Source organism: Glycine max, chromosome 2 (genome assembly GCF_000004515.6).
Source record: "Glycine max cultivar Williams 82 chromosome 2, Glycine_max_v4.0, whole genome shotgun sequence".
NCBI classification, from domain to species: domain Eukaryota; kingdom Viridiplantae; phylum Streptophyta; class Magnoliopsida; order Fabales; family Fabaceae; genus Glycine; species Glycine max.
In genome coordinates, this window is record NC_016089.4 from 9425358 (window position 1) to 9438292 (window position 12935).

Genomic DNA, 12935 nt, shown 5'->3' on the forward strand with positions numbered 1-12935 from the left:
TCTCTTAATGAAACTAACATAAAAAATACATGCAAAAACTAAAACATTAACTATATATAAAACTGAACTAGTAACTGGAAATTTTTAAAAAAATGGAAAAAGAAAGAAAAGGTTAAGCTAAGCTTTTTTATCATGATGATAACTATTCAGCCTTTTTGGTCCTTGGTCGGTCGACAATCTGTGTTGTGCTCACTCTGTTCATGTTTGTGTTTCCCATCCACATCTCTCTCTCTTTCCCTCACAGCTAGTATATTTGAACCAATCAGAAGCAACCAAAAATTAGTGTTACTTTGTGAGATTATAATATAGATTTTACTACCAACGGTCCGCATGAGTAAGTGGTTCATGATCAGAATTTTATTTCACTCATGATATGAAATAAATCGGGTAAAGAAATATTTACTTTATCAGCATTCAATGTTTTTGATAACAATTTATCATTATTTTGACAAAAATACTAATACAATAGTTAAAAAATACTATGGATTTTAGTATATATGATTACAAAACATAACATATGTTAACAATTATGCTTAAGACATTAGTTAAATAACTAAAAAGATAAATTTTTTTTATTGAAATATATAAAATTATAATTTCTATTATTTTTTATATTTTCTTATAATTTTTTCAATAATTTTTTTTTTCTTCTAATTTTTTAACTCTATAAGATACCTCTCATAAAGCATTATAGCATTATACTGCTAATATTTTATGTTGTGTTTAAAAAGATGCCACTCCACAGACACCCCTGAAAGCTACATGGAATGATATAGATAAAGTTAATGCCGTAAGAAGAAAGGAAAGGGGACTACCAGTACTCAAACAGGCTCTATATATTTTAGAGGGTGAAGGCTGCAAGAGTGCAGAGAGAGAGAGAGAAGAAGAGAGAGCAAACAAACACCAAAAATAAGTCCAAAAAGACACCAACAAAGCATAAAGGAAAAGGAAGGCTCTATTGAATGCAAGGGGTCATTGCCACACACTCGTGGCAGAAATATAAACACCTACCAAGTGAAAGAGATTTGAGAGAGAGAAAGAGAATTAAAGTTCAAAACAAAATACCCTTTGGCCTTTTTCTTTCACCACCCCACCCCCACAAGAGAAAGTAACTAATTGATCCTTCAACACATGAAATAGAATTACAAGACTGAACTAGAAGAGACCACAATCATCAGTACTCATCCCTTGGATCAAAAGGAATCAATAAGGTTTGTGTCTTTTTTATATTTTAATCAGTTTCCTCTTTTTTCTCCTTTTCAATGCAGGTTTCATTTTTATTCCTTGTGCAAATGTACACAAATTGAACATATGAAGTATTCTTCTCGATACCCTTTTCCCTTTCTCAACTCTAGCTCCTTTTTCCTTATAGAGTCAATATCAGACAAAACAGAAAATACCCTCACCTTTCTGACATTTGAACCCTCAAAAAAATTTCCTTCTCTTTTCACTCCATCACATATAAAGCTTTGGAATTTTTATTAATTTTACACAGCCACAGTTCTCACAAAACATCACACAGAATATAGAGGGAGATGAAAAAGGAATTAGAAGATCAAGGCCAGTGTTCCTCTCCACCAATCATCAACAACAACATTCAAAGCTACCAAGAACACCTTCTTCTTCAACAACAGATGCAACAAAACAGTGACATCTTTGGTGGTGGTGGTGGTTCAAAAGGGCTAATGTTCCCACCTGAAGTAGTCTCTTCAATCTTACAACAACAACCATGGTCCATTCCTCCAGTTCCCTCCTTCAATCCCAACCCGGTTCACTACAACAACACAAACCCGGTTCATCATCATGAGCAAGCATCATCATTTCTTGTCCCTCCTCCCACAACAACACCTTCACCCTATGCAAGCTTCTTCAGCAGCAGAAGGGTTGTCCCTTCTCTTCATTTTGCATACGAGGGTCCCTCTTCTCATCATGATCACCACCATTTGAGGATCATATCTGACACCCTTGGACCCATGGTTCAACCCGGTTCAGCAGCACCCTTTGGACTCCAAGCCGAGCTGGGAAGGATGACTGCTCAAGAAATCATGGAGGCTAAGGCTCTTGCTGCTTCCAAGAGTCACAGTGAAGCTGAAAGAAGACGCAGAGAGAGAATCAACAACCATCTTGCCAAGCTTCGCAGTTTGCTTCCTAACACTACCAAAGTAAGTTTATATTAATAATGAGTTTTAATTATTTTATATACACTTTTCATGTAAAAAAAGATATACTCTCAGTCAATATCAGAAATTACTTTTAACATAGTTTTTAAGATAATTATTAAAAAAATCAATAAACCTACTATTATACATGAAAATATAGATTGATTAAGTGTAAGATCCTTCTGGATTGTATCCATAAGACTGTTAATTAGTGCATGCTTAGTTTGTTTCTGTATAAACATGCACTTATTTCTATCCAAACCCGAGATTTCAAATATTATTATGATTTTGTGATTAATTAAGCATGTCATGCATGTCTAACCGAGAAAAAAAGACAATAAAAATTGACAAAACCTCGTATAAGATCACGCCTAGCTTGCACACACCACATGTGTCGTGTGAGTGTACTGTACATTGGTATAATAGGAGCATACTCATTGCTCAACGGGGTACACACTTTTATTTTGTGTTTTCTTGGTTGGGATTTTTGAATTAAGAGAATGCTTGTAAGTGTTGCCAAGATTCCACACATTAATTACTTTGGTCTGGTATAACGTAAACTAAGCAAAATCTTGTTTAGAAAATGGGTGCATGCAATTCCTTTCTGCTGGCTTTGACAGTTTTTGTTGTTTAAAGGAGAAGATATATAGCAAAATGTTCCAAGATACTCTAATACTATATAATATTGAAAAAAGGCGAAATTATGAAACATGATTTATTAAAAACAAGGCAAACATGATTTATACCAATTTTTTTTTTAATAAATTTTAGTTTTAATCAATAACAAAAGACATGTTAGAAAAAAATGTGTTAATTGCTAGCATTTCCTAATTTAAGCATTGCAATTGTGTAGTTTTATATGTATACTTTTTCTGTTTTGTTTGACTGTCTATGTATATATGTGTGGTAGTTCCCAGGAGGTTATTAATTAGTAGAAAAAGTGATTAAAGATGAAAGAAAGGTAGTATTAGCGTTAACGTCGCTTGTCGATGCGATAAAGAGGAACCAAGGAGCAGTTGAAAAGCTAAACGTGGAAATTTCTTGCCGGATAATATTGATCAGTCAAACTCAACTCGATAATGAAAAAGAAAGAAAATAAAGCCCGAGAGACAAACTAGCACCCTTTTCAGTCAGTCACACACATGCACCCACGCACTATTCTATATACCTATCTCATCTCATTTCATCTCTCTATCTATCTACACATGCTGCATGCCACTTCCACCGTTCAAAATACCCCCCACTACTTACATTATTCCATAATTATCAAGCTATAGCCCTGCCCTATATATACCTCAAACTTCCCCACAACCCCGTCAATCTCTTTTCACACAATGCACAATTTCCAACCTTTGTTATTAATCATGAGATAATGGTAATGCTAATAAGTAATAATTAATAAGTGTCTTTAAAATATTGATTATATAATTAAAAAATATATAAAAAATGTTACCAATGTACTTTATCATAATCATATTTTTTCTATACATTTTAACTATGATTTTAAAAAAATCATTTATCAAAATGAAATATAAGTAATTCCTTAGGTAATTTTAATAGTTCGACCTTGATTGTGTTTTGATTTTTAATGTAAATTTTTATTATATGGATTATTGAGAAGAAATGTCAATTTTAATTAAAAAATAATATACTAATATCTAAGAAATTAGAGAAATGCTATATAGCATCCAATCTTTCTAACACTACAGCTAGTTAAAATTGATGAAAATTATAAAATTATATAGATTTAATTTTTTATTTAATAAATTTTATTTATAATTTTATAGTTTTAAATAAATTTTAACCAATAATAAAAAATATATTGAAAGAAAATATTAGAAAATACATTTTTAGTATTTCTTAAGATATTATACATATGTTTTAATCTTTTATATATTTCATTCATTCATTACTCGGTACTCTTGTTTTTTTAGATACATTAATTACTCAGTACTCTTAAAATACAGCTAGTAAGAATTTTAATTACGTATCATATGTTAAGAATGTATTTGATTAAAATATGTTAATGAGTGTGTCTGAAGCTTTTTTTTCCTTGTATATAAACAGGACACTTCTTAATAGTACTATAATTTTTACAACAATTAATTTGGAACTCATGAAATCATACGTAGTCAAATAAAGAACTAGACTTAATGCATTAGTGTGTTAGCTAGAGTCGAATTCGATATTTCATAATTTAGCCAGGAAATATAAGTATGTCGTTGCTTGTATGATTAATTTGATTTTTTATACTCTCTTCCTTCTTATTCCTATCTATAAGATTCAAATTTAAAATAAAATATATTTATTCTTTTTTATATAACTCAATCTAAAATGTATCTTATATTAATTATTTTTACACTAAAAAATATATTTTGTTAAAAGAAAAATGTTATATATCAACAAATTATTAGAAGAAAGAAAAATATTAATAATAATAATAATAATTTTAAAAAAATTATAAATTTAAGATATATTTATTGTTACTTTTCTTAAAAATTTAATGTACTTAATTTGACAACTTTGAACTTGTTTTTATAGACAGATAAAGCTTCATTATTAGCAGAAGTGATTCAGCAAGTGAAGGAGCTGAAGCGCCAAACCTCACTCATAGTAGAAATGAGTACAGTGCCCACCGAATCAGACGAGTTAACGGTGGACGCAATCGACGAAGACGGAAAGTTCGTGATCAAAGCCTCACTGTGCTGCGAAGATAGGTCAGATCTCTTACCTGACCTAATCAAGACGCTAAAAGCATTGAGACTAAGAACCCTTAGGGCCGAAATCACTTCACTCGGTGGACGTGTGAAGAACGTGTTAGTCATAACCGGTGATGAAGAAGAAAATTCGAACACCAACAATGGAGAACAAAGCATGCAACAACAATATTGTATTAGCTCAATACAAGAAGCACTTAAGGCAGTGATGGAGAAGAGTGGTGGTGGGGATGAATCAGCTTCTGGGAATGTTAAGCGCCAAAGGACGACTACTACTAATAATAAAATCAATATCCTTGAACAAAGCTCTTTATGAATTAATAACAGTATATTTTCTCTAATTAAAGCGCGCGCATATATATATATATATATATATATATATATATATATATATATATATATATATATATTATCATGATTGTCTGTCTTAATTATCTTTAATTTGCTTTACATTAGTTTTTTTTTATTTTAAAAAAATAGGTTTGGGTTTGGTTTTTGGTGTGTTAAAAAAAGAAAATTGTCATTATTTACTACTATTACTATAATGTATTTTGTTCATCATGAGGCAATGAGGTAATGGTATAATGTGGTTTTTGTACATGTACTTGTTTGCTTGTGCTGAATCCGAAGAGAGAGAGAAATAGAGTTGGTTAGGGAAAGGATCAGAAGGATCTTTTTCGTGAAAAGAGAAACCTTATATTAAATCCCAACATGGAAATGAGGCATTGATTGTTCTCTGTGAGTTGAGAAAATGCCATCTGCATTAAATTCAAGCATATATATATGCTGCAACAACTGCAAGGGGATATGTCTTGTTTTGTTTTGAAGTTTTCTTCTTGTTTGTGTAATTATTTTTGTTTGTTTGTTTTGTTCTCTTCACTCTCTCTGATGTATTCAGATTTGAGAGAGTAGAAGTGTGTGTGTGCATTCATCAGTGCATGGCATATAATCATGATCATCACTACGAATGGGATGGTGACGATTCAGTTATCGTCATGTGCTGCGTCCCCACATCATGACCACTGGTAACAGACCAGCATCACCTACTTCAATTCTTCGCACTTTCTAATAAGTAAGTAATGTTGTCTCTTTTTACAAATTCTTTTGATATCTTTCTACTTTCTTACTAAGAAAATAGCAGTAAATAAAAAATATAAAACATTTAATACTTTTTATACAAAGAGATCGAAGGATACTGGAAGAGGATTTAATTACTATTATTTCACATATATATATATATATATATATATATATATATATATATATATATATTATCATATTTTATTTCACGTTTAAAATTTTGATATAAAAATTAGAAAATGTAAGAGTTTAATAATTATCCATTGAACATATAAAATAATTTTAGTGTTATTTAATTATAAATTACTCTTATATAATTTTTAAGATAATTATTATCAAAGTTAAGAAACTTACTATATATAATGAGTTGTGATTAAATGATAATATAAAATTGTTTTATAGTGAATAACTTTTTTTCTCTCAAAATGTAATTGATATTTTAGTTTTTTCTAATATGATGTCTCTTGCTCTTGATGTGCTTTTGAAAAAAAAAAAAACTCTTAATAATGTATTTTATTTAATAGCATTTAGTAGAATAAGATTATTATTTTTATAGCTAGATCATGCCTTAGAATAAGGAGACCTAGTCCAAGAGCATTCAAGTGTAAAGTATATAAGGTCTTTCTAAGTAAGCCATTGGGGTTTATATGGGGTCTTCCCTAATTGAACGATCTGATTGTCTCGCAAGGATCTATCATATCTATCTTATCTATATCACAGGCAAGTTGTAATCGTTAAAGAACTATACAATAATCGACTAAGTTATAAGTAACATACAAGGTTGTTCTTTTGACTAGTCATAAATACGTAAGAACTATATTTGATAGCGTAAAGATCCTTTAAGCGTTAAGTATAACATGACAAAATAATTGAATTTGGATAAGATGTCTTTTGTTGTAGGTCTATTGCCAAATTGAACTTGATGTAATATGAAAAAATTTAGATGTTAAAAATATGGACGATGATAGCATATAAATGTTCACCCTAAGGCTCTTGGCGTCATGGTTGGTCTTATAATACGTACTAATGTCGATCATGAGGCTCTTGGCTTCATGGATGATCTTACTCATGTTGATGCTGACCATGAGGCTCTTGGCTTCACAAACAGTCTTACTCATGGTGATGCTGGCCATGAGGATTTTGGCTTCATGGATAGTCTTACTCATGGTGATGCAACCATGAGGCTCTTGGCTTCACAAATGGTCTTACTCATGGTGATGCTGACCATGAGGTTCCTGGCTTCATGGATGGTCTTCTCATATAGTTTCTAACCAAAAGGCTCTTGGCTTCAAGGACAGTCTTACTCATGTGGATGCCCACCATAAGACTTTTCGCTTTATGGAAAATCTTAATCATGTAGATGTAAGTTTTTTTTTATTTCTTCAAGTTTACCAACATAAAGAAGATGACTTGGGTGTCGGTAAGTAGTGTAAATGAGCAAGGGTTGTTAAAATTATCACAACATCATATAAGGGTTTCAAATATAAGCTTTTTCAAGTAAGAGGGCTAGAGGAAAGGGTTGGTTTATTGGATGGATTTCCAAACCATTGGGCAAGCTTCGTAACATTGGAAATGTGAAGTTAGAGAGCCTTTCGAAATTTGAACGTTTCAATATAAAGAACCTAAAACAATTAATTGATTTTTCCGTTATGTCCAAAATTGTGAAACTTATTGAACTAAAATACTGAGTAGTGGACTTTAGAGTATATATTGGTAATTAAAATTCTTAAAATATTTCTATTATGTGAACTAAAATTCTTAAACTAGAAGCATTGATTGTTGAAGAACACCATAAGTTGAAATGTTTCTTCTCTGTATCTGCATCTAATGATCTTCCCAACCTGGAGGTTTTGATCATAAAAGGAGCCGCTGAATTAGAAGAGCTTATAGAATATGAACAAGGAAAAGGTGATGAGATAGGAAAGGTCAAAATTGAGCTTCCAAAACTGAAACTCTTACTGTTTACTTGCCTTTTAAATCTTGGTCAAAGGATTGAATTACTGACTGTAAAGCACCCCTTTGTCCACAATTGTCCAAAACTCTATTTGACTTCAACAGTTGATATTCATGATCAGGAGTTCTGTGATATTGTTTGTAATGAATTCAAAGGTAAATACTGTACATGGATTGCATGATTATCATATGGTATGGAGTTTTCAAATACAAATTGTGCATGCTGATTTCGCTAAGTGTGTTAAAATATAGTTGTTAAATCCGAATTGTTGGAATAACCTGTTAATTATTCATAGAATATAATTGCATTTGAAATAAGTCCCCTTATCACACATATGGTCATGCATATGCTATTATCATTGTTTGAGGCAAATCTCTTCCCTCATTTGACAAACAATTTGCATTTCCTCGTTTCACCAAAAGAAAATATTTATAACTTATTTAATTAAAATCAAATATATATATATATATATATATATATATATATATATATATATATATATATATATATATAACTATTTCATTGTAATTAAATTTTAAACCAAACACTTGGATAAAAATACTCACTAGGATTTTCCAAGCAAACACATTAAATTTATTTTATTTTCGTCAAGCATAAAATCACATACAATTTTTTGAAAATATGTTGCATCATGCAAGATCTTTAAATTTTTAAGCTTTAGTAATCTAATTAATTACAATAAATATTGTCATAGAGTTACGATTAAAAAAAATCATGAATGATAAAATACTTTTCCTATTAAGAAACTTTGTAAATTATTTTTTAATTTTAATTGTGACAATAATATAATGATCCTCCATAGAAAGTTGAGGTTACATTCCTTTTTTGTCACTGCATTTCTTTGTAAAATGAAGTCCTTAACTTATACTGTTTTGTTACAGATTTCGAAAACTTTCCATGGTGGGAATTATATGGCTTAATTAATCCAATCATATCATCAATTCGAGCTTCTACAATAAGCGGTACCGGAGAGTTGCTTTCATCACAGGTCAGAACCAACCTAGCTAAATACAACAACAATGATAATGGCATCAAATCAAATAACTCATCAATTACTTCACTAAACTTTGACAGCTATGTATATATCCATTGCTTCATCACATCATGTCTCCATTGCTACGACTAAGTTAATTAATTGAAAAACAACCCTTGTTATTTATAATTTCATTATATTTATTAAAAAATAACTTGTTGAGCTACTCTTTTATATATATATATATATATATATATATATATATATAGGCATTGTTCAGATTCATGAAAAATGAGAGAAGGAATTTATTGGGAATGTTCCTAGTTCAAAGGTACAAGATACGCAATTTCAACAAATTTAGAGTAGAATAAAAGGCCATCCCAAGTCCCTTGGATATTTGTCAACGTAACGTGAACACATTCACAGGTGAGTATACAATAAGCTATTCTAAACATTGGAAGAAGTGAAAGACTTAAAGACTCTTTAACATTTAATTCATCACTTCATATAGGAGTTGGTGGACGGACAATCAACTAGTGGATCATATTTTTCAAACAAACAAAAGCCACTTGGAAAAACTGAAAGTACCTTTGGAATTCCTCAGGTAAATTATGTTATACCAACTAAAATATGCACATTCTGCTAAATAATTTAACAAGAGATCAAATGGTTAAAATATACTACAGAAACCTAAGGAAAAAATTATTCAAGAGGGTTATCAATCAGAGAAAATTGTCATTGGCTCTGTCCTCTAATTCTAAAAACAAGGACCATCGTCTTTTCCCTTTGAAATGGATTGAGGATGACATGCTTATTGTCATTTCATTTTTATAACAAGAATGAAAGTATGCTACCAAATTGCATATCTTTTGAATTTCTACAGAATATTACGTGAGTTGTCAAAGAAGAAACTGAATCAGAAAATGCAATGATGGTTACTATGTCAATTCATTTGTCTCTGGATAAGGCTTGGGTAGCCAAGCTATGGAATGATGTTTTCTGTAGTGGTTCACACTTTCTGGATCATTTGGCGGTGCATGAATAGTTTGCATTTTCATAGCATATATCAGGCAATCAGTTTGGACGTTTCCAATGCATCCTTGTCTAGAATTCTTCGCAAAGGTGACACCTCTTGTTCTAAGTTCTATTAGTGATTTTGGGATCCTCCAGCATTTTATGGTACCGGTGAAGCCTCCAAAGCCTGAGCAAGTGTATTGATTCCCCCGTCACTTGGTTTTATAGAATGCAATAATGATGATGGCGCAGCTAGGGGATCACTTGGCGGTGTAGCTTGTGGTGGAATCTTTAGGGATTCCTTTGGTGCATTCCGGAGATGTTTTTCAGTTTATATTGGTGTAAAAATAGCTCTCCATGCTAAGATTTGGGCAGCTATGATAGCCATAGAATATGTGCACTTAGTGAGTTGAACCAAATTTTGGTTAGAATGTGATTCTAAGTTGGTTCCGGATCCTTTCAAGAATGAGAATATTGTTCCTTGGGATATCAGAAATTTTTGGAAGCGGCGCTTGAGGCTCAGTCAGAGATTGCATTTTATGTGTTCTCATATCTACAAGGAGGAGAACTCTTGTGCAGATTGACTAGCTAATTGTGGGATTGATCATAGACTAGATATTACTTGGTGGGATTCTCTTCCTACATTTGTTAGGAATTCTTTTGCTTGCAATCATTGTGGATTGCATTCTTTCTGGTTTTATTGATTGTCTTCATGGGTTTGGCCTAGTCCTCCCTATGACTCTTGTTTGATGTTCTTTTCTCTTTTTTTATTATAATAATAAGTAGCTTGTAGTTGATGAATGGTAGTCAGAGGGGTGTCAACGTTGTTAGGATGCCTCTGTTCTATTGTAAGGCTTGATAGTTGAAAATTTATCAAAAAAAAAAAACTGTCAATTCATATAGAATCAAATAGCTCGCAACCAGGGTCATTAGTTACTTCTCAACATAAATCATATGCACATGCATGTTTGTTGTATGCAATTGTCCTTTGAGAATAGTCTAACTTGTTTCTGATTTCTTATTTTCAGCAGCAGAAGGAGCAGGATCCCACGCCAGAAAACACTTCTCCATTTCAAATGAACACAGAAGATCCTTCAACATCCAAAAGTAAACCATCTTCTTCACAAGTAAATGATAAAAATCAATCTGTACTGCGAAGCATAGCTGAAATGATCCACCAACATAAGCAAATTGTAAGGGGAGCACCAGTGTCTGAACCAGATGAGTTCCATCAACTAAATAGAGAAAGTGAAAGGACATCACAATTACAATCATCGGAGAAAAAAATGTCACATATTTCTTCCCCAAACATGACAGAGGTACATGTTTTTTCTTTTAATCTTTTAAATAACTACTTATTAGTAAACTAAATACGGTGAAGAAGGAACGAATTAAAATAGCCACAGTGAAAGTTAGCTTACTAATCAACATAGCTTTCGGCATTGTAAATAGTATTGATGAGATAGAGATATCCATTGTTGGAAAAGTTCCAACATCAGTGAAACTAGCAATACCAACCTGTCTTTTAGAGGTGAGAAGCCCATCTCTAACCTGTATGAAAACTCCTCTACATGATATACTTTTGCATACAAGTTTAATAATTAGTTAATTATACTAAGCTTGAAAACAAATTTCCTAATAGTAAGACTAACTTTTGTCATGCTTGTTCAATATTTCAAATAAAAGTTTGTGGATGAAGTATCAAACAATAAAGTTGGTTTTCCAGACCAACATGCACTTGGAGAAGCAATGTTAACCACTAAAATTGTCCAAATTATTGTCATACCAGCACATGATATACATTATAAAACATCTTCCCTTTCAAAGCTATAACTTTAAAACCACTTAAACGTTTTGTTTTGTTTGTTTTCCATCTGTTATGCACAGAATATGGAGGAAATAGGAAAAGAAAGCATTCAAGAGGAGCCTGTGTCAGAGGAAACTACTGTAAAAACTTCATCATCTGGTGTAGATAGCATTACCTTGAGTAGTGGTGTGGCAACTCACAACGAGTCCAGTGGCAGGGACATACTTGCAAAAGATTCCCAGGTTGTTGAACAAGATGATAAGCTGAACGAAAGCAAGACAAGAATAACACCATGTAAAATGATCAAAATCCAAGAAGGGTGGAACTTGATGGATAAAAAAGAGGGAATATACATTGTTCTTCCAGGTTATTGCTTTTTTCTTGTGTCTTTTCCATCCTATATTTATGAGTTTAATGCTTGCCTATGCACTAATAGTATAAAACAATTTTACACTATCATTTATTCACAAGTCACTATTTGAATTATTTTAAGATAATTATTTTACAAGTCAACAAACTTACCATAAATAGTACGTTGTGATTGAATAAATGAAAACTAAAATGTCTCTCAAATCCTCAAATTAGTCTCCAATTCCAACGAGTTTCCAGAACAAGAATATCTGATCCTAAATAAAAAAATTTGTTTGGTGCTAGTCTTTCAAGAAGGTGAAGCGGGTGTGGGAGAAGGGAGGGTAGAGGTTTTGCTTCCAAAACTTAAACATGTAGTATTAACACAATAGCCAAACCTCATTAATTTCTGTCAAGGGATTCAGTTTCAGACTGTGATTAATGTTCTTGTGCACAATTGTTAAAGTCTGAAAAACAATGCAAATAGCATCTTTTAAAGTCTATATTTTGTTTATACTTGGTTAATTTAATGTAATTTTCCTTCACTAGATTACATTTGTTAAAGTTTTATCTTATATGCATCAAAGAATGTTGCAGTAGTGACTAGTGAGACTATCTCTAGTTTCAGTGGCACTTAATATCACTCTACACAAAAAAAGTGATTTAACTATAAAATTTTGTTTTCTGTTTTCTTTTTGCATGGTCTTTTTTCTTTTGGCGAATAGAGAGAATCGAGGCAACAACAACGTACTTCATTTCAAACCTCCATCCATGCTCCTAAGAAGATAAGTCAAAATTGTAAGAAAGAGTTGAAGAACAGCTTCATTATCTATAGATAAATTGCACATGGTAGGACAGAAAG

At 31.7% G+C, this 12935-nt stretch overlaps 1 protein-coding gene across 1 annotated transcript; it reads left to right on the forward strand.

Annotated features, from left to right (window-relative positions):
• The first annotated feature begins 873 nt into the window (after nt 1–873).
• On the forward strand, nt 874–5217 carry LOC100812321 (transcription factor bHLH30). The gene is made up of 3 exons (XM_003520001.5): nt 874–1211; nt 1496–2162; nt 4701–5217. Exons 2-3 carry the CDS (start codon nt 1536–1538, stop codon nt 5190–5192), a joined length of 1119 nt encoding a protein of 372 aa, XP_003520049.1. The 5' UTR covers nt 874–1211; nt 1496–1535; the 3' UTR covers nt 5193–5217.
• The last annotated feature ends 7718 nt before the right edge of the window (nt 5218–12935 follow it).

Excerpts from the sequence above, each read along its gene's own strand:
- LOC100812321 (XM_003520001.5), top strand. The coding sequence starts at position 1,536 with ATGAAAAAGGAATTAGAAGATCAAGGCCAGTGTTCCTCTCCACCAATC. Across the intron at positions 2,163-4,700 it reads TGCTTCCTAACACTACCAAA|ACAGATAAAGCTTCATTATT; the intron begins GTAAGTTTATAT and ends TTGTTTTTATAG.